The sequence below is a fragment of the Eurosta solidaginis genome, chromosome 3 (genome assembly GCF_040869045.1).
Source record: "Eurosta solidaginis isolate ZX-2024a chromosome 3, ASM4086904v1, whole genome shotgun sequence".
NCBI lineage: Eukaryota > Metazoa > Arthropoda > Insecta > Diptera > Tephritidae > Eurosta > Eurosta solidaginis.
Genome location: NC_090321.1, coordinates 12129526 through 12156405, shown reverse-complemented (window position 1 = coordinate 12156405; position 26880 = coordinate 12129526). Strand labels below are relative to the sequence as shown.

At 34.9% G+C, this 26880-nt stretch overlaps 2 protein-coding genes across 5 annotated transcripts; both read right to left on the bottom strand.

Moving 5' to 3' along the window:
- Positions 1-6240: 6240 nt before the first annotated feature.
- On the bottom strand, positions 6241-26107 carry Acsf3 (Acyl-CoA synthetase family member 3). The gene is made up of 3 exons (XM_067770819.1): positions 25976-26107; positions 20366-20862; positions 6241-7922 (listed from the first exon to the last, which is right to left on the bottom strand). Exons 2-3 carry the CDS (start codon positions 20392-20394, stop codon positions 6398-6400), a joined length of 1554 nt encoding a protein of 517 aa, XP_067626920.1. The 5' UTR covers positions 20395-20862; positions 25976-26107; the 3' UTR covers positions 6241-6397.
- On the bottom strand, positions 7804-26346 carry Clp (Cleavage and polyadenylation specificity factor subunit 4). Of its 4 annotated transcripts, none has more exons than XM_067770822.1 (3): positions 26186-26346; positions 25332-26125; positions 7804-7926 (listed from the first exon to the last, which is right to left on the bottom strand). In XM_067770822.1, the coding sequence occupies exons 1-2, from the start codon at positions 26286-26288 to the stop codon at positions 25350-25352; spliced, it is 879 nt and encodes a 292-aa protein (XP_067626923.1). In that variant the 5' UTR covers positions 26289-26346; the 3' UTR covers positions 7804-7926; positions 25332-25349. The 4 variants fall into 4 exon arrangements, with proteins under 4 accessions (XP_067626923.1, XP_067626922.1, XP_067626921.1 ...); XM_067770821.1 differs by lacking the exon at positions 7804-7926 and adding an exon at positions 12057-12193 and having other exon boundaries at positions 25328-26125; XM_067770820.1 differs by lacking the exon at positions 7804-7926 and adding an exon at positions 12058-12193.
- Positions 26347-26880: the final 534 nt, after the last annotated feature.

The window sequence follows — 26880 nt, the reverse complement described above, 5'->3', positions numbered from 1 at the left end:
TGACCCTAGAATTTGTTTGTAAGATATGGGTATCAAATGAAAGGGGTTAATGAGTATTTTAAAAGGGAGTGGGCCTTATTTCTATAGGTGGACGCCTTTTTCGAGATATCGCCATAAAGGTGGACCAGGGGTGACTCTAGACTTTGTTTGTACGATATGGGTATCAAATGAAAGGTATTAATGAGTCTTTTTAAAAGGAAGTGGGCCTTAGTTCTATAGGTGGTCGCCATAAAGGTGGACCAGGGGTGACTCTAGAATATGTTTGTACGATATGGGTATCAAATGAAAGGTGTTAATGTGTGTATTAAAAGGGACTGATCCTTATTTCTATAGGTGGACGCCTTTTCGAGATGTCGCCTTAAGGTGGACCAGGGGTGACTCTAGACTTTGTTTGTACGATATGGGTATCAAATGAAAGGTGTTAATGAGTATTTTAAAAGGGAGTGGGCCTTATTTCTATAGGTGGACGCCTTTTTCGAGATATCGCCATAAAGGTGGACCAGGGGTGACTCTAGACTTTGTTTGTACGATATGGGTATCAAATGAAAGGTATTAATGAGTCTTTTTAAAAGGAAGTGGGCCTTAGTTCTATAGGTGGTCGCCATAAAGGGGGACCAGGGGTGACTCTAGAATATGTTTGTACGATATGGGTATCAAATGAAAGGTGTTAATGTGTGTATTAAAAGGGACTGATCCTTATTTCTATAGGTGGACGCCTTTTCGAGATGTCGCCTTAAGGTGGACCAGGGGTGACTCTAGACTTTGTTTGTACGATATGGGTATCAAATGAAAGGTGTTAATGATTCTTTTTAAAAGGAAGTTGGCCTTAGTTCTATAGGTGGTCGCCATAAAGGTGGACCAGGGGTGATTCTAGAATGTGTTTGTACGATATGGGTATCAAAGTAAAGGTATTAATGAGGGTTTTAAAAGGGATTGGTGGTAGTTGTATATGTGAAGAGATTATTTATATATGTAATACCACGAACAGTATTCCTGCCAAGATTTCAAGGGTTTTTTATTTATCCCTGCAAAACTTTTTCATTTTCTTCTACTTAATATGGCAGGTGTCACACCCATTCTACAAAGTTTTTTTTAAAGTTATATTTTGCGTCAATAAACCAATCCAATTACCATGTTTCATCCCTTTTTTCGTATTTGGTATAGAATTATGGCATTTTTTTCATTTTTCGTAATTTTCGATATCGAAAAAGTGGGCGTGGTCATAGTCGGATTTCGGCCATTTTTTATACCAATACAAAGTGAGTTCAGATAAGTACGTGAACTGAGTTTAGTAAAGATATATCGATTTATCGTGTTAACGGCCGAGCGGAAGGACAGACGGTCGACTGTGTATAAAAACTGAGTGTGGCTTCAACCGATTTCGCCCTTTTTCATAGAAATAAGTTATCGTCCTAGAATCTAAGCCCCTACCAAATTTCACTTGGATTGTTAAATTTTTGTTCGACTTATGGCATTAAAAGTATCCTAGACAAATTAAATGAAAAAGGGCGGAGCCACGCCCATTTTGAAATTTTCTTTTATGTTTGTATTTTGTTGCACCATATCATTACTGGAGTTGAATGTTGACATATTTTACTTATATACTGTAAAGATATTAAATTTTTTGTTAAAATTTGACTTAAAAATTTTTTTTTTTATAAAGTGGCCGTAGTCGTTCTCCGATTTTGCTAATTTTTATTAAGCATACATATAGTAATAGGAGTAACGTTCCTGCCAAATTTGATAATGATATCTTTAACGACCACCAAATTACAGCTTGCAAAAGTTTTAAATTACCCTCTTTTAAAAGTGGGCGGTGCCACGCCCACTGTCCAAAATTTTACAAATTTTTTATTCGCGTCATAAGTTCAACTCACCTTCCAAGTTTCATCGCTTTATCCGTCTTTGGTAATGAATTATCGCACTTTTTCGGTTTTTCGAAATTTTCGATATCGAAAAAGTGGGCGTGGTTATAGTCCGATATCGTTAATTTTAAATAGCGATCTGAGATCAGTGCTCAGGAACCTACATACCAAATTTCATCAAGATACCTCAAAATTTACTCAAGTTATCGTGTTAACGGACGGACGGACGGACGGACATGGCTCAATCAAATTTTTTTTCGATCCTGATGATTTTGATATATGGAAGTCTATATCTATCTCGATTCCCTTATACCTGTACAACGAACCGTTATCCAATCAAAGTTAATATACTCTGTGAGCTCTGCTCAACTGAGTGTAAAAATTGTGCTTTCGGAATGCATGCGATTCCGATCAGCACGGGAACTGGCGGTCCCAACGGGCGAGTCCTGGAGTCATCTTATTGGGAGGTTGAAAATAACGTGTTCTCACTCCTGCCCTTATGAGCGTAATGCTGGATTTACATAGAATGCTATGTTGCATTCACCTGACAGATGATACAGTTTGTGGAAAGTAAACCGAAGCAAAAGCTAAAATGTGCTTAACTTATGGTGCTTCTAAAGCTTAAGTGTTCTGTGTATATCCGGCCTAGGACCGAAAATACATAGTGGCAATTCTATACGACAGCACGACACACTTAACACACGCCCAAAATATCAGGAGGGGTGTCAAAAGACGCGTTTTGGTCCCAAGATCGCGAGCCTGAAATGGAATTTTGAGCCGTTCAAAATATATTAACGAAAACCCGAAAAATGAGTCCGGCTCCCTCCGAAACCGGGGGTGTGATCCATAGTATTTTTGCGAAGTACACCTTTCTGTGTTAACTGACTTCGACCGCGCTTATAAAAATCACCTGCCTTGTAGATTCCGTTCGGAGTCGGCATAAAACGGTATGGTTACGACTATGGCGTTTGGGTTAAGGATGTTTAATTAGTCCTTTAATTTGGGGTATGGATGAGGGCACGTTTTCTTCATAATGTCTGGCAAATAGCATATCAACAGTTGGCTCACTTTCCCTCTTTATCTTTGTTTTTATTAATTTTCATTTAATAATTTTAAATATTACCAATGAAAAACTGATTTTGCAAATACTAATATTTCCGAACAACTCTTAATAGTTTTTATTTCTTTTTATAACTGTGACAACATAGCATTTCTAGTGTTTCTCAATCCGAATTCTAACCTAGTTTTCAATTCGAGACGCATTAGAGAACTACGTTAGGCAACTGCGAACTCTATTTCTCAAGTCCCCCAATGATTCTAAGCTTTAAGTATGACGGAGCTAGAAAACTCACTAGACGGTGGCTATTATTAGCTGTAAAATTTTAACGCTTCTCTTTTATTTCATGCTTCCTTTTAGGGTTTACACCCTAGAGGTGGTTCTTTGTTCATAAATACAGATTACCGAAAGGGAACATAATTTTTTGGAAATAGTTATTAAGTCACCGATTAGGAGTTAAACCCGAAAATGAAGATAATCTCGTTATATGTTAACTAGGTCTAAATTTTTTATGTGGCTTTGCCCGAGAATTGTATCAAGGATGTTCGGTGTGGTAGGCGGAGCACGGTACCATCATACCACCGCGGCCGCCACGGGCGGCATTATGGAATATAATCTTTATATATAAAAATCACGTGTTACTTTATTTGTCCGCGATGGACTCCTAAACTACTGAACCGATTTTGAATTTGTTTTGCACCCCATGTGTAGTTTATCTAACATGAAATATAGGATAGGTTATATCTCATATGTGTATGTAAAATTAAATAAGCAATTGCATAAACATATCCATACCAACTGAAAAGAGGTGCACCACTGAATATACGTAATATTTCATCTATATATATAAAAGAAAGTGGTGTTAGTTACCCTATTTATAACTCAAGAACGGATTACCCGATTTGGCTGAAAATTGGTGGAGACGTAGCCTGGAACCAGGAGATGGACATGGGATACTTTTTATCCCATTCTGGCTAGGGTCTTGAGATCAAAACGTGGACCTGGGTAATCCTGGGATGTGTTTGTTCAATATGGGTATCAAATGGAAGCTGTTTATGAGTAGTTTCATACGGGGTACTTTTCGTAACCCTGGGTGACTAGGGTCCCGAGATATAGGCCAAAACGTGGACCCGGGTACCCCTAGAATGTGTTTATAGAATATGGATAACATATTAAAGGTGTTGATGAGAGTTTGCGACGAGGGTCCCGAGATATAGGCCAAAACGTGGATCAGGGTAACACTAAAATGTGTTTTTACTTAATGGGCATCAAATTGAAGCTGTTGATGTGTGCTTTACTACTAATTTTTGTATCGCTGCGTGACTAAGGTCTCGAGATATAGGCCAAACCGTGAACCCGGATACCGCTAGAATGTGTGTGTAATATGGATATTATATGAAAGCTGTTGCTGAGAACTTTGAAGTAATTTTCATTGTGATTTTCGATTTAGTCGCATCAGCCTGGAAAAACTGATAAACATGCATGCGAAGCCGAAATAAGGACATGATTTAATAATACCTCCATACCTATTTAATACGTCCTATTCGATTTGCCTGAAATTTGATATACAAATTTGCCTATATTAGTATTTACGATCCTTTTTTGCCGAAAAGTAGACCAAAGACGGACTGGGACTGGAATTAGGACTAGGACTGGGCCTGAACTCGGAGTGGGACTGGGACTCGGAATGGGACTGGAACAAAATATATAACACCCTCTGGGACTGGCAATGAAAGATGTAGAAGAATGAGAAGAACTTGAGAGAAGAGAAAAGAGGGAAGGAGATGGAGACTGAGAAAGAGATAGATGAATCGAAAAAGACGGAGGGAGGAGTGAATAAATGGATTAAGAAAAAGTAATGAGAGGGGAGGGCAGAGTTAGATGAAAAACTTATTAAAATGTATGCATATAGACCAAATTTAGGGTAGAACAACGTCTGCCGAGTCTGCTAGTATAATAATAAATAATTGTTTCTTAACACAAGTATAGACAAAACGGTATATATCCACATTAGGGTGGTCCTTATAAATAAAAAAATAAGTTTCTCCAGTGTCACCCCTTCAAAGAGTACCAGGGTCAACAAAACTATAAGTAAAGTTTGTTCGAGGTTCGAGACGGTTGGGATTTTTGTGTTTTCAGAACTCAACCGATGCCATTTTCCTTTGGTATCCGGACTTCGTCGAGCTCCCAATTGGTTTATATTTGATGGGATTTAACAAAGTGATTTGTTGCTTGCGAAAGTGGTAACGATATTTTGTCTATCGAGCGTTTTTCCATATTTTCGTGTACTCTATATTTGTGGGGCGTATCGCCCGAAGTTGTACCAGATAATCATACATAATGAATACATTATTTTTCGATCACAGCATTTATTGACCAGTAAATCAGCAAATCCCAACACAAAACAAAATGTGAAAGCAGTATGTATATCTTCACTTTAATTCATTACAAACATACATACATACATATATGCCCGTACAGCAGTGGCTGTACGCCGGCATTCAATTGCATTTTGCATGCAAACATAAATATCATCACACAATGCTGCTGTGGCTAACTAAACACTTCGCTTAAATACGCTTTTGTCATACCGACACTTCGGGATAACCGAAGCAAAATCGTCGGTCAAGAAAACTTGAACAGTTGGTCGATAAAAAGTACTTAAGCGAGGTAGTTTCCTTAGAGGAACTAGAATTATTAAAGTGGAAAAAGTGTTTAGTGAATAAAATTAAATAAAGTGTTTAACTAAAACAAAGTGTTTCATTTGTGAAGCGGTTTCCAGGCACCAACCAAAGAGATCAAAAATTTCGATCCAAAGAGATCAAAAACTTGTGCCCTGGAAACAGCATATATTAACTTGTACAATGAAATCATCAAAACCACATTTAAATTTTCCATTTATTTTTTCGGATATCTGTTGAGAATATTAACTTTTCAAGTGTATTAGCAGGTGTAACCTAAAGTATAAAGTTACCCCCCAATAACTTTTATCCCCCTTATGCCCGTTTTTTCAGTGCGATTTTAAAATCCAGTTACAAGTTGCCACTTTCGGCCGCGTAAGCTGAGATGAACATCAAAATTTTATTGTGTTTTGGCAGACGAATTTAACAGAATTCTTATGTTTGGCAGAGTAATTTAACAGAAGTATTGTGTTTCGAGGAGGAAACATGCTTAGATGTTGCACGTTGCAGCCTGCTGCCCAGCTTGCCCTGTGAAATGCAGGATCCTGGAGTTAAAACTAGCACTGTAAAACCGGGCAATAATGTTGTCATTTCTGGAATAATTACTGTGCTATGAAATAAAAACAAAGCACCAAAAATAAAAGCATTTAATTTAGTTGAATGCTTTGCGTCCATTTAATATAAAATAATATTGAAAGCAGGTATAAAGAGCCAGTGGACTCGGTGCATATTTCAGATAATAAAAAATTTAATATAATTGTTTTGTTGTATACATATAATACATTAGAGTGGTATTACAAAAAAAATAACTTAGTTAATTCTTCTTTGTCAATATTTCCGACGCAGTCTCGACTTATGTGGGGAACTATTTGAATTAAATCGGGACACATATATGATGGTAACCATTTAGCGCAAAAAACCCTGACATTTTCTAGATCCAAACTTACACCTGATTCGGGAACACATAGAGCACATATTTTTTCATTCCACAGCGTATGCGAAACATTGACAACCGCAGCGTCCTTTATATGTGGGTGTGATAGTAATAATATTTCTATGTCACCACTTGATAAGCTTCGACCTGCGCTTTTAATAACATCGTCTTCACTATGTCCCAGTAATTCAAAAATTCCATTTTTAAATGAAACAATGACTCCAGTTTTAAAATAGTTGTTTTTAAAATATTTGTTTCCAGATAAATTGAAATATCCTTTAAAAACAGTTGATCCTGATACTTGTAGCTCCCCTACTAAAGGTTCACCCTCTAAATTTTTAAATAACTTTGGTGAACATTTTTGAATTTCCACGCTGTCGAGATCTTTAAAGTCAAATATACTCTCCATTAGTTTTTCGCCTTCAGAATTAACAATGCAAACATTCGTTTGTGGTAATTGAAAACCAACTGAATTATGATAACGTTTTTGCTCTTTATCTTCCACATATGGATTGCTTATAACAGGCCCAGTTTCAGGCATTTCGTAGTGTCGCAAAATTTTGTGTCCCGTAATCTTATACCAATGATGAAATATATTCATAGATAATGGCTGCGGTCCAGATATCATTAGACGAAAGTTTTGGGTACAATAGGTTTTAATATATTCCGCAATCCGAGAATCCTCGGAAAATATTTTATCGTACTCATGGATAATTTTAATATAAGTCGATGGCAATGCTGTAAGAATATTTGGTCTATCCTTTGTTGGTTGATTTACACTGAGCAGAGTACTCCATATGTGGCTTAGATCGCTATAGAAACTTACTTTCCCCCCTACATTTAATAGGCACATCATAGAATGTACACTGTGTGCAGAATAATCTGATGGTAGCAAATTTAATAGATAGTCATTTTGCTTGTAATTCCACGCTTTACATATGATATTAATACGAGACTGTAAGTTTTTATGAGTTATTATACAGCCTTTTGGTTTTAAATCCTTTTTAGTGTCATATATCAACATTGCAATAGAACTCGTATAGAAATCGTTGTTTAAAGTGCCCTCAAGAACCACATTGTCACCGACTGCAAGTAATATTTTTTCCAAAAAACTAGATGAAAAATCATGTTCTGGTATAAAATTGTGATCGATAATAATTAGTGGAATATCAAATAATTCAGTACATTTTTTTGCTATTATTTCGTTATGACTTGAGGCAAGTATGAGCCTTGCTTTGGAGTCTTTTACTATATAATTTAGCTCTTCACTAGACAGTTTATTCGAAAGTGGTACATAAGTTTGACCAGACAACCAACAGCCCCATTGTGTTAAAGGCAATAAAGCGTCGTTTTCACATAAAACTGCTACATTGAGTGATGCGCCGCTACCTTAAAAATATATATAAAGATTTTTAACTTTTCACTTAAAAAAAAATTAAATATTAACTTGAAATGTTATATATTGAACTTGATTGGGTAATAAAAACCATATGCTTATAAATCCATTGTTCGAAAATGTGCTAAAAAATCGAAAGATCTAATATGAGCATTCTTTTAATTTATTCCCTTCACTGGTGCAGTGCAATAACCCTTGCGGGCGAGCCGTATTTCCTTAAAAAAAAATTGAATTAAATAGAAATAAAATAATTAAAAAAAATTTTAAGTGAAATGGTTTTATTGAAAACAATTATTACTTAACGCTTTTACTTAATTGCCTGATCAACGCCCTAGATTGATGAGGAGTGTGATGACTAGCACCTAGGACCTTCCTAATCATTTTCTAGCTTTTAGTATTATTATTACTTCGTGTAAGTATTGTTTTCAATAAAACCGTTTAACTTAAACATTTTTTTTAAATTATTTTATTTTCAAGTTTTTAGTCTTTATTTAATTGCCTATTATTTCTTATTCTATTTAGTTCATTTAGTGACTCATTATTACAAGGACTCTTTCCTGACAATTTGTTACAATATAAGTCCTCAATACATAATCCTTCCAAAGATTTTACTCGACTCTGCGCCACGTATGCTTGTCCCTCCTCCAACTCCAAAATATTTTGAAGTCACTTCTACCGGACTATATGTAATATTTGTTCCAAATATGAGCCAAATCGGACCACAAATACGATTTTTTGAAATATCTCGATCCTTGCGCCACCTAGCGGCAATTTTTTTCACAGGTCGCTTTCTATTGATGTATGTATTATATGTTCCAAATCGGACCACAGATACGATTTTTTTGAATATCTCGATCCTTGTGCCACCTAGCAGCGCTTTTTTCATAGGTCGTTTTCTATTCATGTATGTATCATGTGTTCCAAATATGAGTCAAATCGGACCACAAATACAATTTTTTGAAATATTTCGAAATATCTCGGCGATTTTTTTCATAGGTCTCTTTCTATTCTTATATGTATTATGTGTTCCAAATATGAGCCAAATCGGAACACAAATACGATTTTTTGAAATATTTCGATCCATGCGCCACCTATCGGCGAGTTTTTTCATAGGTCTCTTTCTATTCTTATATGTATTATGTGTTCCAAATATGAGCCAAATCGGACCACAAATACGATTTCTTTAATTATTCGATCCATGAGCCACCTATCGAAGTTTTTCTTCTAATTATTGTATTCTCATCGGGTTCTGAACTATATTCCAAGTTTCAAGCTTGTAGCTTATCGGGAAGTTACTTAAATTTCAATTACAAAATTCGTGCCAACCAGCCAAGTCAAGCTAAATAATCTCGTTTAAAAAAGTGCCATTTGAAACAAAATAACGGTATGAACAAAACTAAATGATAAAATAAAAGTAAAATATAGGAAAAATGAATTAGTTGTTTTTCTTACATTACATTTTATTTTATTATATCAATTCATATAATTTTTTTTGTTCTCAAGTTTTATCATAAATTTGTTTAATTTCTTAATGAGTAACTAGCTGCGGGCGTAATTTCCAAATGAAATGAAAAGCAAATAACGCCTGCCAAGACTAGATCGGGGCTGAGGATTTTCAGCTAATGTATCTCTTCGTGCAGGGATAGCTTTAAGCATATCTTCAGTATTGTAACTGACAATATTACATATTATTGCCACTTTTATCCCGTAAGTTGTTCGGGATTCGATGTCTTAGCCACTACAAACGAAGAAATACATATGCGTTTTTTTAACAAAGGCTGACGCGTTATCAATATTTCGAAAGGAAGATTTGCACTTAATATTGTGTTTTCCTGAAACAGGTTTTTCTCGCATGCTGATTTTTATTACCGAATTAGGCCCCCACGCTTTCTTTTGGTTGTGTTATTTTATGTCGACCTATCCCAATCGAAAGGAAATAATTAATGGCGATTTCGGTTGAACAAAAAAGTGCCCTCTGATAGAAGTTGAATGGGTTTTCTTTTTTGGAAAAAATTTTACCCTTATTTCGCACTCTTCAATTCTAACTCTTTAACTAGTATCCTGGCACTATGCAAAATGGTTCTTTTTGTAGGTAATGAGATCCCATTTTGTTATTAAGTATTTTTTGAAAGGACCACACAAACTCACTGAAGAGCTGAGAAAAACCAAAAGGGCGACACAATTTTTACCAAAGAAAACGTCATATGACACACTTTTACATGATTGAGGGTACAACAGGCCAAGAATGTACACTGTGCAAGAGCGTCTTTTTTGTTAAAACGAAATCAACAAAACTAATTTTCTTAAAATGGACGTATCCGGGTAGAGTCCGACCGAATATTCAGTTCGGGTTCTGTTAGCGAACAGTTTGGCCTGATAGTTCGGTTCGGATATTACACTATTTACAGCTTTTAAATTGAATTTTTTGTTATGGGATTCTAAAGCCGGAGATGATGGCGTGGCTTACACTTAACCCTTTATTGCAGGGAATGTGCTAGCATGTTAGCACAGGGCTATATCGTGTTATCACCTCTACTCTGTATGTGTTCTTGATTTTGGTTTATCGCATTGTTTTCGTGTAAATTTTTTTTAATTCTTAGTACATCGTTATAGTTGAAAATGTAATCTTATGTGGAAAAAGCATAGGTGTAAAGCTTACAAGGATCTTGTACTTCAAAAACGTGAATTAAGCCTAACATTGTGCTTTGCATAAGTATCTATGCTGCACTAATTTTTACACACAGAAATCGAAGAACAAATATTTGTCATTTTTGAAATAGTGAAAAGTGAAATGTTCAGACGTAGCGGACGTTTTGCACTTTGTACTAATTTGCGTGTATGTGTATGTGTGCACAACTGAGTAGAAGTACACATTTTTTTAAGCTTAAAACTTTCATTATAAAAAATTCAGATACGGACGATCCTAAAAAAAGCGAACATTCGGTCCGCAGTCAGATGCGGCCAAAAAATCGGGGTCGGGGGAACACTATCAACCGGACGTTTATGTTAAAAAGGGCAACTCGTATAGCTGCTGTTAAAAAGCGCATATCTCAGTGAAATCATTAATAAAGTCGTACATCAGGTTATCTCATGCATCATTTTTCTAACCCTTTATGCATTGTAGAGAGCATGGAAGAACGGAAAATAATAATTTTTTTTTCGGAGTCGAAAAAGTCCGGGTCAAAAAATTACCCTAGGTGAAAATGTTTGAGTTCTCAGGTATCCCTATAGAAATATCATGTCGAATCATGCATCCTTTTTATTTTTCGAACTTTTTCCATAAAAGTCCACATATAAAAGTAAAATCTGTATTTTTATTTTTGGAGTCCGATAGACAATTTTTTTAATATTTTGTTTTTAGGCTATTTGACCTATTGTGGGTTCCAGTAAGAAATAAAAAGATGGTAATTATTCCACTGTTGCGGCCCTACGTTTCGCTAGCCGTCCTAGCTTCTTCAGGGGCGAAGTCTATTTATTTTCAACAATAAAACATAAGAAATAATTACATTAGTTTTTTGGTCACAATTTTTGAAATTATTTTAATTCGGATAAGCTGTTTCTTTGTTATGAAGCCGGACTTTTATTTTGGTCTTAAAAAATAAAAGTACGAATTTAACTTTTATTTCCGGAATTTTATTTTTAAAAGTCCGAGTATAACTAGTTCTATCGGACTCAGGTAATAAAAATCCGAAAATAATCTTTATCTTGATCCAAATATATTAAAATTCCAAAATTAATAGTTTTGCAAGGAATTATATTATAAAAGGAATAACAGTTTCCGCCCCTGGTACAAAGGATTCGTATTCGATACGTGATCGTCCCTCCCCTGATTTCATAACATAAGTTGTAAGAAAGGCTTTAGAATCATTAAGTCAAGATCTTTCCATTAGGATAGGCCGATGTTAGTTTAGTATATATGTATATGCGTTTAATGATGTACTATCTCGAATCGATAATAAATTTTTCGAGCTCAAACTAAAAGTAGCATGAGAGATAAGGTTTTCGAACAGAATTCATTTTCGATTAAAACTACGAAGACCGCTGACTTAAGCTGCTGTATAAAATACCACATATGTTGGATATCTGTGTAGATAATTTCTTTGCTGCAATATAAATTTGCTGATATGAATAACCGGCAGAAGGCTCCTTAATGGCAATTTGTTCTGAGTGAAATAATGACCTTTTGAAAATTGGCACAACTTCTCCATTTTGTTCTTCAGTTTCGAAAAGTGTTCGAAGATTTTCGAGGCGTTTGGGAACCTACGGATAAATAATCTTTTGTATAAAACCAATAAATATTTTATGTATGAGAATTAAATTTTTAACAAAACCAATCTGGACAATATCATGGCATGTTTCCAGCATCGCATACCATTTATATTATTAATACATTAAAATGCACAACAATTTGCGGGTGATTATCTGGATAATTGCTACCCTAGATCGAGTGCTGGGTGTTGAATAACGCCCTATTTACGAATTTGTTTCAAAAACGCCATATCTTAGACTTCGGTTGAAAAACGCTATAGCTCAGAATTGATTTATTGAACTTCAATCGGATAAAGAATTTGTCCAGTTTGTTGTTTAGAACATTCGGATTATATTGTGGTTTGAATCAGGGGACCATTCAGATTGATGACGAGTGTTAGATATGCCAAGCACGAAATCATCCTATCAATCTTCAAAACGTTGTGGAAAACATCAGTTCGATTAATTAATTGATATATTTTTACAGCCGGTTCATGTCCCCTGAAAATTAGATTCCTAACACCTAAGTATTTATAATGAGAATCTCAAACTTTTAAACACACTAAAAAACGACAGACTGAACTTTAAAATATTGCAACTTCATACATATATGAATAAAAAATAGCGAGGAAACATTTTTATATATTTACTTCTACATACTTATACTGAGAATCCTACCGTTATTGTAGTTGATTCCTTTTGCGTTGCCATTTTTCGCAAGATGAAATTTCTAATACAAATTAGGCGTTTTCCCGCAAACATTTTTTTTTTTAAATCTCAAGGGTAATTTTAAACAATTTTAAAATGGATGCTAGCTCAATTCGGATATGAAATCACACAAGGTGTTTCAAGAAAAAAACTTGATAAATAAAGTAAACTAATGGGCGCTTTCATATAATACATTTTTATACTCAGCTGAGCAGAGCTCACAGAGTATATTAATTTTGTTCACATAATGGTAATCCGTAACGGCATAAACTAACCAAGATAGATATAGACTTCTATATATCAAAATGATGTGGGCGAAAAAAGAAATTAATTTAGCCATGTCCATCCATCCGTAAACACGATAACTTCAGTAAATGTAGACGCATCTTAATGAAATTTGTTGTGTAAGTTCCTGGGCATTCATCTCAGATCACTATTTAAAATGAACGAAATCGGACTATAACCACGCCCACTTTTTCGATATCGAAAATTTCGAAAAAACGAAAAAGTGCGATAATTCATTACCAAAGACGGATAAAGCGATGAAAATTGGTAGGTAGGTTGACCTTATTACGCAGAAAAGAAAATTTGTAAAATTTTGGACAATGGGCGTGGCACCGCTCACTTTTAAAAGAAGGTAATTTTTAAAGTTTTGCAAGCCGTAATTTGGCAGTCGTTGAAGATATTAGTATGAAATTTGGCAGGATCGTTACTCCTATTACTATATGTATGCCAAATAAAAATTAGCAAAATCGGATGACGAACACGCCCACTTTTAAAAAACTAAAATTTTTAATAGTAAAATTTTAACAAAGAATTGAATATCTTTACAGTATATAAGTAAATTATGTCAACATTCAACTCCAGTAATGATATGGTGCAACAAATTACAAAAAGAAAAAGAAAATTTCAAAATGGGCGTGGCTCCGCCCTTTTCATTTAATTTGTCCATAATACACTTAATGCCATAAGTCGAACAAAAATTTACCAATCCACGCCCAGTTTTTATACACAGTCGACCGTCTGTCCTTCGGCCGTTAACACGATGATTTGAGCAAAAATCGATATATCTTTACTAAACTTAGTTCACGTACTTATTTGAACTCACTTTATCTTGGAATTAAAAATGGGCGAAATCCGACTATGACCACGATCACTGTTTCGATATCGAAAATTTCAAAAAATTAAAAAATGCCATAACTCTATACCAAAAACGGAAAAAGGATGAAACATGGTGTTTGGATTGGTTTTTTGAGACAAAATCTAACTTAAAAAAACTTTGTATCAAGAAGAATTTCCGAGCTCTAGGCCACACATATATATTAGTAATAAAAATGCAATTGATTATACCATATATGTTATATTTATTTATTTTGTCGATATTTCGATTTCAATTAGAAATCATCTTCAGGGCTGTAAAAAATACATTTTTCTATAAAAACCATAAATGCACAAACATAATCTGACACTTACACTTGTGAATGCACCTTGTCGACTAATTTAAAATTTTAATGCAGAACACAGAATATCATAAACAGAAACAAAGATGTATACAAATAATAAATAGTAATAATAAACAAAATATCTGCTAACAACAACGTATATATTAACTTATTGGACACCCTCAGCATTATTGTTGCTAACTTCTCTTCATTACCAAATGTCTGTATGCGTGAGCGATGTTGTCGGTGTCGCTCTTAAAATTCATGCGTATGTCATTAGGTGTATTGATAATATGTAGCATTTCGAGTGTACCGCTTGGAATATTGTTTTTCTTCTTGCAATATTGTAACATTCTCTAAGTCCGGAGAGTGTCCCGTGGTCTTGCAATTAAAATTCATGCGTATGTCATTAGGTGTATTGATAATATGTAGCATTTCGAGAGTGTACCGCTTGGAATATTGTTTTTCTTCTTGCAATATTGAACATTCTCTAAGTCCGGAGAGTGTCCCGTGGTCTTGCAATGTTGCGATAAAGCCGTTCTGTTGTCGTTAGAGTGGTCGCGATTTTTGATGTTCGATTTGTGAGCGGAAATCCTTGTCTTTAGTTTTGATTTAGTAGTACCCACATATACTTTGTTGCATACGTGGGACCCGTCGCCATTACATTTAATTTTGTATATTACGTCGGATTTCTCGTATTTTTCGATTTTGCTTTTTGTATTGCTGTATATTTGTTGTAGGGTATTTTTATACTGGAACGCGATTTGGAATTTTTCTTTTTCATACATGTTTGAATGTTTTATTCGGTTAGACAAGCCAGGTACAAATACGGCAGTCTTATATATTTTCTTTATGTTTTGTTCTTTGTTTTTATTCGTAGCGTAAAATTGGTGGATATAACCATTGATAAGGTGGATCGGAAACTCGTTGTTTTGAAGTATTTTTTTGATGATGCTTATATTTTTCGGGTGATATATTCTATCGCTGATAGAGAGAACTCGCCTGATAAAATTTTTGGCCGTGTTTATTATTATACTCCTATCATGTTTCGAGTTAAAATTTATTAACCTCCCGGAAGCCGTAGGCTTTTTATACCAGTCAAAGGTTAGGTGGTTGTTATTTCTTATTACTACCGTGTCCAGAAACGGCAACATTCAATTATTTTCCATCTCAGATGTGAATTTTATTGAGTTATGAAATGAGTTCAAGAGGCCCAGCATTTCTTCAACGGAATCGGTTTTCACAATAGCGAATAAATCGTCAACGTACTTTGTGAGCAGACGAGGTTTGTGCCGTGATTCTTCCTCAAATTTCAATAGTAATTCCTCCATTACTATGGCGGCCACCGCGGTGTGATGGTAGCGTGCTCCGCCTATCACACCGTATGCCCTGGGTTCAACTCCCGGGCAAAGCAACATCAAAATTTTAGAAATAAGGTTTTTCAATTAGAAGAAAATTTTTCTAAGCGGGGTCGCCCCTCGGCAGTGTTTGGCAAGCGCTCCGGGTGTATTTCTGCCATGAAAAGCTCTCAGTGAAAACTCTTCTGCCTTGCAGATGCCGTTCGGAGTCGGCATAAAACATGTAGGTCCCGTCCGGTCAATTTGTAGGGAAAATCAAGAGGAGCACGACGCAAATTGGAAGAGAAGCTCGGCCTTAGATCTCTTCGGAGGTTATCGCGCCTTAAATTTATTTTTTTTTTTTTTATCTTTTATACAGAAGCGTACAACACTTAAAAATAGCTCTTGGTTAAGGGTTGTGTGGGGTTTTATTTGGTCCCATTTGGACGATATGATCTTTATGGCATGGTCTATTTTATTTATTTATTCATTATTACGGTCTTTAAGACCTAGTTTAGGTTAAAATAAGAGATTAAACATAAATACTCATGTCACATTTAGTGACGTACAATATAAAAAAATTTTTCTTTGAACTTACTAATATTTTCACAGTCTTTCAAATCAGAAGGTAACTCATTATACATTTTATACCCTAAATATTCAAGAGACCTTTTGGCGAACTCAGTTCTTATTCTTGGCAGTCTTATATTATTGCAATTTCTTGTTCCATAATTGTGGATTTCATGATTATAATGTATTTTACTACTCAGGTAATTCGGTAACATTCCTAACCTAAGTTGGTGTATAAATTTCAATGTGAAATAACTAACTGACTGTTTAATACTAAGCCAGTTTAATCTATTGAGCATTACAATTTTTGCCGTTCTTGGAGGACATTTTAAAATAAATCGCATTGCCTTGTTTTGCTGTATTTGAAGTTTCTTAATATATATATCATTACTTAATAGCAGAATAGTAGGACAATAAATAAAGTGTGGTTCAATAATTGAACGATATACCAATATTTTATGACTTTGACTGATATGTTTACATGTTCTATACATGAAGCCTATTTTCTGTGCAATTTTCCTTTCCAGATAAGTTACATGCTCTCCAAAATTTAGATTATCATCAATCAAAACTCCTAAATACTTAATTTTTTCTACTCTTTGGATTTCCATGTTTTTTACCTTCAGCGTAATATTATTTAAACTATTGTTACTTATGATATTAGTGTTTTTACAAAATATCATGAACTTAGTTTTTTCGACATTTAATTTCAGTTTTCTAAGGCATAACAATTTGTATAGCGAGTCCAGGTCTTCTTGTACTTTCAGCATGGCACATTCTGCATATTTTTCACTTATGATAAGCAATGCATCATCCGCAAATAGACGTATTTTACAATATTTTAAGCATCTTTTGATATCATTGATATACAATGTAAACAATATTGGCGCCAAGACCGAGCCTTGTGGTAAACCAATGTTAACATCCACCACTGATGAAACCTCCTTTCCAATTATCGTTCTCTGTTTTCTGTCACCCAAATAACTCCGGAACCATTCCAACACCTTTCCTCTTATACCAATTTTAAACATAACGTCCAATAAATAGCTCAGATCTATCGACAGTTTCAAAAGCCCGTTTTAAATCCAAGAAGACAGACACCGTAAATTGTTTGTCCGCCATGTCTTCTTTCCAATCTGCAATTACCATATTCAACGCTGTTTCACAAGAATGGCTCTTCCTGAATCCCGATTGTTCTGGGATAATCACATTGTGCTTCTCTAAGTATAACACAAGTTGATCCTTCACCACTGTCTCCATAATTTTTTCATCTGTAGGTAACGTGTTAATTGGACCTAGTTCCTCAGGTTTCATTGTATTTTTTACTTTTTCAACAGGTATTATTGTTGAAATTTTCCAGTAACTAGGTACAATACCGCTGTTTAAGGATTCGTTAATTATTTCTTTGTAGAAATTAGCAGTATATGTCATGGCATCTTTAACGACACCCTCCGATAAAAGCTTGTCGCCGCCATATTTGTTTTTAAGTGATTTTGTGATAATAATAATATCGTCCACAATGTCAGTAAATTTAAATGTTTCAAATGGATTACTATGATTTGCGCTTATTTCATCCTCATTTACAATTTCTTCGATGCTATCATTAATTTCAACAATACTTTGTATAAAAAAGTTATTTAGGGCATTAGCTATATCATATTCATTTTCCAGGCATTCACCGTTAATTACAATTTTAGTGATATGTTTTAAGCTCGACGAGGTCTTTTAGACACTTCCACATACGTTTCATATCGCCATTGTTATGATTTACTCTATCTTCCAAGTATTTCTTTTTTTTATAAATTATGGTTCTTTTATATATTTTCTTAATGACGTTATATTCGTCCCAAAATCCAGTATTTCGAGCAGTTTTATAAGATTCTATTTTTCTTTTATGCAGGTTTGTTAATTCTCGGTCGTATCACTTATTTCTTATCTGTATTTGGGTCCTCTTTATATAAGTCAGTGCTTGCTTAGCCACAGTTAAAACTTCGTTTAGGGCTTTAGTTTTAGTTTCTACTCCGGAAATTGACATAAAGCTGAAATCGCATGTTCGTAGCAAAGTTAAAAGATTTTCAGCACTATAGTACTCCCAACATGTAACAGTAGCATACCTTCTCATTTTACAAAGCTTTGTTGTTGGCACTTCGAAGTGGATTGTCTCATGGTCAGAAATGCGATGTTCACCTATATCTACTGCTTTAACTTTATCATTGTTACTGAATAGCAAATCAATTCTTGTAGACGAGTACTCTATTATCCTTGTGTCGAAGTTTATCCTTTGTATCATTGCCATTTGTGCAAATAAACTTGTTAGCTGGTTTGAGTATGTTGACGATACATTTACATTGATATTAAAATCACCAGTTATTAAATTATTATCCGCCTCCTTGAGATGTTCAGTGATGATTTCATTTAGATAAGTAATAAAGGTGGACTCACTGCTACTTGGTGAGTGATATAGTACACCGATTTTCCATTTTAACGCGCATTTGTTTATTTTTACAATAATGCACCACACATTCATGTTGATAGCTTTATTACAAACTATGCTAAATTGTATATTTTTATTCAAATACATGACAACACCGCCAGTATGCCTACTTTGAGAGTCGCAACGAATGCATTTGTATGTCGGAATACTAAGTTCAGAATCCAAGATATGTTCTGTTGTACACGTTTCCGTGCATAACACAATACTTGGTCTTCTTATTTCAATAAGGCGTTCCAGCTCGATTTTATTTGCTATGATACTACTAATATTAAGATAAATGCATTCCAAGTTGTATATATTGCTATCTCGATTTAAATAATATTTTGACTTTTGCGCTGCAGTAAGGATTTTCTTTGGTTGCTAATAAACAACTTTCCTTTTCCTTGCATCTAGCTTTTGTTGGTATACGGGACAAGTTCTATCCAGAGTATCATTGTTTTCGTCAAGTCCTAGATTCAGCTCCTTGTTTGCTCGTATGCAGTTAATGCACTTGTTTACTGCATCCTTTATGCATTGTGTATGTTTATGCTCACCCAAGCATTTTGTGCATACTTCCTTTTCCTTGCAGTCAGCCGCTTTGTGATTGAAGCCTTTGCATTTAAAACAACACAATACCTGCACTGCATCATATACTCGGCAACGTTCCCAACCTACATTAAGCCTCTACTGGGTCTACTGGGATACTAGGAAACAGGGACATAACATCAAACGATACCAGACTCTCATCATCATAAATATATGTATTTTTAATCTTATTCTTGAACTCAATCGTGTCTTGAACATTGTACTTGGACTCATTAGTGATATTTTTCAGGACATTAACCACGTATTTACACAAATTATACGACGGAGAATTAATGGACGAACATATAGGTCTAAGTGGAGTTCCTTCTTTGTCGATCTTTGGTAGTCCATACAATCTGGGCGCATTGGCCGTTCTGTTCATTAGTTTATATTTTTCTTTTTCATCTATCATTTGGTTTTTAAACAGTTTTTCTACGATCTCGTTATTCCTATCTTGCAATTTATTAGTGGGATCACGTTTTAAAACACGGTATGAGGAAATATCGTTAACTAATGTTTGCAATTTTCTATCGTAATCGGATTTTTCCATTACAACTGTTACGTTTCCTTTGTCTGCATTGAGAACTAAGAGATGGTTATTTTGTTTGAAGAATTTCTTTGTCTTTTGTAAGGTATGTAAAATATATTTATCACGCACGCTAATGTTTGTTCTATTGAGGTGGTCCCGTATTAATGTAGTCAAATTATTCCTCTCAATCTCTTGTTGCTCTTTGTCTTTTATCGTCTGTATAAAGTCTTCGCCGTCTGCGATAAGCTTAAATAAGGGAAATTCTTTATTAGTTGTTGGTATGGAGTATTTCGGTCCAAGGGAGAGAATCCACTGTACATCCGTCGGTATACTAATATTTGTGGTATTGTGAAACCACTCGGGTACATTTTGTATGTTAAGTAATTGGGTTTGTTTGTCTTTGAGCCTCTCAAATTTGTTTATTTGTATATTTCTAATTTTGGCTCTGAGGTTTTGAGACAATACTCTTTCACTATCGAAAAATACCTTAGAATCCTCCGCGCTAAGCTTTATTTGTAATCTATTGTTTAATTTATTTACCTCTCTTCCTTTTTGTTTTTGTAGATCATGCTTAATTTTAATAATAAGATTTATTAGTTTTTTTCTGCACAGTAGCCAAGTACGTTTCTATTGAGTTGGTGATCTTCTCTGATATCTTTCCATTGTTAGTGTTGCATTTTAAAGTGTACGAGATGTTCTTAGTAGCATTGCTAATGAAGTTGGGTATGACACCACTTTTTCTGCATCTCACTAGAAACTTTATGGATTGAGACAGCTTTGTGAGTTGTTGTGTATTTTGGCGATAACGTTTTGTACACTTGGTGGTTTCTATGTCGTATTTATCTTTAACACGTCTGTAAATGTTTATTGTGTTTTTGTTGTTACGGTGTGCTCTCCGTTCTATAATTTTATCAGGCGAGTTCTCTCTATCAGCGATAGAATATATCACCCGAAAAATATAAGAATCATCAAAAAAATACTTCAAAGCAGCGAGTTTCCGATCCACCTTATCAATGGTTATATCCACCAATTTTACGCTACGAATAAAAACAAAGAACAAAACATAAAGAAAATATATAAGACTGCCGTATTTGTACCTGGTTTGTCTAACCGAATAAAACATTCAAACATGTATGACAAAGAAAAATTCCAAATCGCGTTCCAGTATAAAAATACCCTACAACAAATATACAGCAATACAAAAAGCAAAATCGAAAAATACGAGAAATCCGACGTGATATACAAAATTAAATGTAATGGCGACGGGGCCCAGAACGGCTTTATCGCAACATTGCAAGACCACGGGACACTCTCCGGACTTAGAGAATGTTACAATATTGCAAGAAGAAAAACAATATTCCAAGCGGTACACTCTCGAAATGCTACATATTATCAATACACCTAATGACATACGCATGAATTTTAAGAGCGATACCGACAACATCGCTCACACATACAGACATTTGGTAATGAAGAGAAGTTAGCAACAATAATGCTGAGGGTGTCCAATAAGTTAATATATACGTTGTTGTTAGCAGATATTTTGTTTATTATTACTGTTTATTATTTGTATACATCTTTGTTTCTGTTTATGATATTCTGTGTTCTGCATTAAAATTTTAAATTAGTCGACAAGGTGCATTCACAAGTGTAAGTGTCAGATTATGTTTGTGCATTTATGGTTTTTATAGAAAAATGTATTTTTTACAGCCCTGAAGATATATGGTATAATCAATTGCATTTTTATTACTAATATATATGTGTGGCCTAGAGCTCGGAAATTCTTCTTGATATAACTTTTGAAAGGCCGAAAATAAAGATAAAAACAACATCAATTAAAAAAACTTTGTATAATGGGTGTGACACCTACCATATTAAGTAGAAGAAAATGAAAAAGTTCTGCAGGTCGAAGTCAAAAGCCCTTGGATCCTTGCGTAATACTGTTCGTGGTATTACATATGTATATAAATAAATTAGCGGTACCCGACAGATGATGTTCTGGGTAACCCTGGTCCACATTTTGGTCGATATCTCGAAAACGCTTTCACATATACAACTAAGGGCCACTCCGTTTTAAAACCCTCATTAACACATTTAATTTGATACTCATATCGTAGAAACACATCCCTAGTCACCAATAGGTATGAAAACTACCCTGTACTAAAGCACGCATCAACAGCTTTCATTTGATATCCATATTGTATAAACACATTCCAGGGGTGCCCGGGTCCACGTTTTGGCCTATATCTCGAGACCCTAGTCAACAATAGGTATGAAAACTACCCTGTACTAAAGCACGCATCAACAGCTTTCATTTGATATCCATATTGTATAAACACATTCCAGGGGTGCCCGGATCCACGTTTTGGCCCATATCTCGAGACCCTAGTCACCAATAGGTATGAAAACTACCCTGTACTATAGCACGCATCAACAGCTTTCATTTGATATCCATATTGTATGAACACATTCTAGGGGTACCCGAGTCCACGTTTTGGCCTATATCTCGAGACCCTACTGTTAAGTGCGTAAAATTTTAAAATCAGTGCGACAAATGTGTGAAGGGATATAACAAGTTTATATTTCACATTGAAAATTAATTTAATATGCGGATCTGGTAATGCGATACATGCCTTCGCATATGTTTTGGCGCTCTGTTTTCGTATCTGCTGTCAGGGTTGACCTATCGAGTCTAGTTTCGGCTCTAACCTCAAAAAAAAAAAACAGAAAATAAGGACCGGTGATTTTATTTAAAACTCGATTTTTTGAAAACCGTGATCCGTTAGGTGAATTCTGATGGTGGACTCGGATTAAGCATGCAAAAGTACATCGGAATACATGTGTCGCATTACCAGATCCGCCTTATTTTGGCTTGTATGGCTGTGTAATGTATCAATCAGCAGCACCAAAAAGATAAAAAATCGGCGAATCAGGTACTACAACATCATCTGGCGGTAATCTTTTCTTGTCGACCCTTTTTCAGAATCGAGTTTTCCCAATATCTCGATCCTAGCCACACCTAAGAGCGAAATTTGGTTTGATATTTTTATTCTTCCGGTAAAGGTAATACATGAATATGATCGGTTCCTAACTACGAGTTTTTCCAATATCTTGACCGCTGCGTTGCCAAAGCAATATTGTTTTTTTGTTTGCGCTGTAGTAACCACTGGTTCCGTATTATACCCCAAGTTCCACGGCTCTAGCTCAACGGTAACATAGTTAAAAAATTTAAAAGTTGCTGACGAACGAAAAAGCAATTTATTAACATGAGTATGATAATACCCTCGGCAAAGCCATCAACATTTTGTTTAGCATATTTAGATTCAGAATGAATCAATTCATCATTGGTAATCATAATATCCCACAAAAAAATTAACGTTTACAGGCAATCGCATCTAAAAGACAAAATATGCTTCCTGAAAACCTTGAAATTTGTCACTTACCACAAGTGTGCACTCACCCATCGATATCATAGTACTTTTGAGTTGTGATAACTACAGAATGACTGAACCGATTTTAAAGATCTAATAAAGGAATTCAAATAGGCTTGCGAAAACGTGTACTGTAAGAATTTTTATTTCGCTTATTTAGTTAATGAGTAAATGGTAATCGCAACAATTTATTGGCATAAAATCTCCCAAAAGGTAGTAAGTGTATTTTAGTGCCTTTTGCCATTTTTGTTTTTGCTCTACTGCACAAGTACTGAAAATCATTTAACTGTTGTTTTTTTTTATTTTGGCGCAATGGCGATATGTTGAATTACACTAAATTTTTTGACTTCGTGTTTTTTACTTTTTATTTGTGCTGGACTAAATTTTATACATAGTATTTATTATAATTACAGGTCAATTATGTGTACTTGTCAAATTATAAAACATTACAGACCATTTCTCTATTTAACTTAAAGAAATATTTTTTTCAAAGCTTGCATTTATGGGCCAAATAAATTTCTAAGGGAGCATGAAAAAACGTTCTTCTCAAAATTCCTATCAACTTGATATTTTTTTTTTAAGTATTCTAGATTACAAAAGGAGAAAACAAAAAAAAAAAAACACTTTTTAATTCAGAATACAATTAATTTGATTAAAACATGGGCGACTGTTTGAAAAAAATAATGGTCTGAAATCTTAATCAAAAACATTGCTTAATGATTGAACCATTACGAATTCACATTGGATTAAACTATCAATCATATTATCGATTGATAACCAATAACTCGATTTTAAATTTGGCAAGAGCTCAGAATTGGGGTCTTAATATGTATATCTTACAAAAGCTGGTATAAGATAATAATAATAAAGATTACGATAAAGATTATAGTGATAAGTGTTTTGGTAATGTCGTTTATTGTTAAACAATTAAACCGATGTGAAGCTGAGAGAATATAACACATTGGTTAAACGCAACGGGCAATATCACCTAGGCAATTAAGAGTCAATTGATGATTATAACTTGTTTTGCCATAACCACATATGTAAGTATGTATGTTGGGTCGGGTCGATTTGTATGGAAGAAAACCTGAAAAATATATTTTTTTTAAATTGTAAAAACGTTAGCGATAACAGTGTTTAGAAAAAAAATGTTTGGGTTTTGGAGTATTTGGTCGAAAAATGTACCCTTTCGCCATTTTTTTTCGCAGGCTTGAAAATTATTTTTTTGGGTATGCGTAGTGGGACTTTTTTCCTGAGCCCAAATCCTATCGAAAAATCGATGGCGCGATATCGGTTAATAAATCGACCCAGTCTAATGTATGTACATATAAAAAGAGCTGATTCAGCCCATCTTAAAAGCCTTCTGCGATTTACAACCAGATTGACTGAATTTTTGTATGTGTGCGTGTCGGGTATTTGACGCTTGCCCCGCGACTATCAAATAAAAAGTCATCAATCAACACTTGCATTGAGAAACCGTAGCGTTCGGACGTGAATATGCCGTCATCGGATGATGACTTTTTTTTACTTGCAACTACAGCAGTTTTATTAAATAATAAAAAAATTAATAAACATTTTATTAAATAATAATAAAAGCTTTACATTCCATAAAGCTGCTAAACATTGATAATTTTCAATAAATTTTAATATGATTTGCTGTTCTTCCGCGCACTTGTTCATTTTGAATGTCGACACAAACTAAATACAACACTGCGTTTTGTCAATCACACCCCGCGACTATCAAATAAGCTAGCGTCAAATGAAAAAATCAAAAATTTTTGATTTTCATCAACGTGTAGCCGACAACAAATACGTGTGTCACGAAGCCACCCGACTGCACTAACACACACAAAATTCAGTCAATCTGGTTGTAAATCGCGGAAGGCTCTAATAAGATCTTTCTAACAAGAATTGCATGTGTCAGATATTTTTGTACTTTCTCACATCTCTGTCAGCGAAATTGGGATGAGATCGCGAGCAGCTGCACACTTTTATTTAGTAAGAGATGAGGGTATGGATATCGTAAGCCAGATTTTACATTATATTATTAATATCCTCAATTTCATAGTACCTACATATTTGAAAATTTTATTTTATTTGTGACTTCTTTGATTTGATAGAAATGCTAAATGACCCTTGGGACATTTATTAGCATAGTGTCCTTTATTTCCACATTTATAGCACGTGATTTCTTCTAACGGTTTCGGTGTTTTTATAAAGTTGTTGCTCGACGACACATTATTTGTATTATTTTTTGTTTCGGAATTGTCTTTAAAGCTTTGGTTATGTATTGGTTTCATGAAATTTCCATATTTAAAGCGGTTCTCATTTGCTTCATTGGCATCGGGGTTCTTCTTGCACGCCGATGCTTTATGTCCTAATTCTCCACAAAAATGACAAGTAGGCACTTTTTTCATAATCTGCTCTTTAGTCATGTCGGAAATAGGTGGTAGCTCAAATCGGGGATGCATAAATTTACAATTCCATCCATTGGGACAAAATCCAGCTAAATAATTACTACAAAGCACGCGCCGTACATGACGATGCCGACAATGCGGACCATGCCTACAAAAGCCACGATCATACCATGGACAATCTTTCACTTTACTCTCTGGATCAATATGTAGGAAAGGGCATTCTTTATTGTGGCAAGCATTAAATCTTGAATAGAAGTAGCACTCTGGCATTTTTTTCATATCATATTCATGTAAGAACTCACATTGATCTCCTTTCTTACATAGCCCACGTAGCCAATGCTTGCACACAATGGTTCTATCTCCTCTAATATGACGAAATGGACAGGACGAACCCTTCTCACATTCCAAACCATTTTGAGAATTCACAAATTGGCACACGGCAGCCATTGATTCTATAAAGGAATTTTTAAGATCTTTTACATTTTATTATATAGGGATTATTGGGTACTTACTGTCCATTCCAAAAAAAGGTAGCGCAATCGCGCCAACTTGCTCAATGAGGTCCTTCTCTATTTTAAAATCTAAATTATTAACATTTGCTAGTAAAATATCCATTTTTGCACTTTAATAATATGCCAATATGCCAAGTACGAATATAAACATTCTTTAAATGACAAATAGGGATGGGAATAATTTTGTTCCGATATTTTGTTCAAGATTGATTAAAGCTAAGGCCACATTGATCTGCACTACACTGCGCTGCAAAATATTCTTTGCATGTATTCTTATGGAACAATTCACACCTAGCGGCAGCAGCACTGCGCGACGCGGCCATGAGCGGCAATGTTGATCAAATAGGCAAAAAAGTGAAGCGCCGCTGCCGCTACATGTCGCGCCGCTAAGTGTGCACGCACCTTAAGGCTGAATGATTAACATAAACGCTTTGGTAGTGTTGCTTGGCTTTGTAGCTTTCAAGTTAAAGTTGGCTACCCTACAAGAAACGCTGATAGTTTTACTAATCCACTCACACTTCTAATTGACAATGCTGATCCTGCGATGACGTAAACATTGATTCTCAAATTTATGTATGTTCCTTTGTTCGCTCACGCATGTCCGCATGTACCCAAGACAGCCTATAATCATGAAAAAGGACTCAAACTGGGAAAGCTTCGGGCACCTGGTACAGAACAAAAGAACATACAGCAGA

Excerpts from the sequence above, each read along its gene's own strand:
- Acsf3 (XM_067770819.1), bottom strand. The coding sequence starts at position 20,394 with ATGATCTACAAAAACAAAAAGGAAGAGAG. Across the intron at positions 7,923-20,365 it reads AAAAACAAAAAGGAAGAGAG|CGGCGCATCACTCAATGTAG; the intron begins GTAAATAAATTA and ends TTTTTAAGGTAG.
- Clp (XM_067770822.1), bottom strand. The coding sequence starts at position 26,288 with ATGGATATTTTACTAGCAAATGTTAATAATTTAGATTTTAAAATAGAG. Across the intron at positions 26,126-26,185 it reads ACCTTTTTTTGGAATGGACA|AATCAATGGCTGCCGTGTGC; the intron begins GTAAGTACCCAA and ends ATTCCTTTATAG.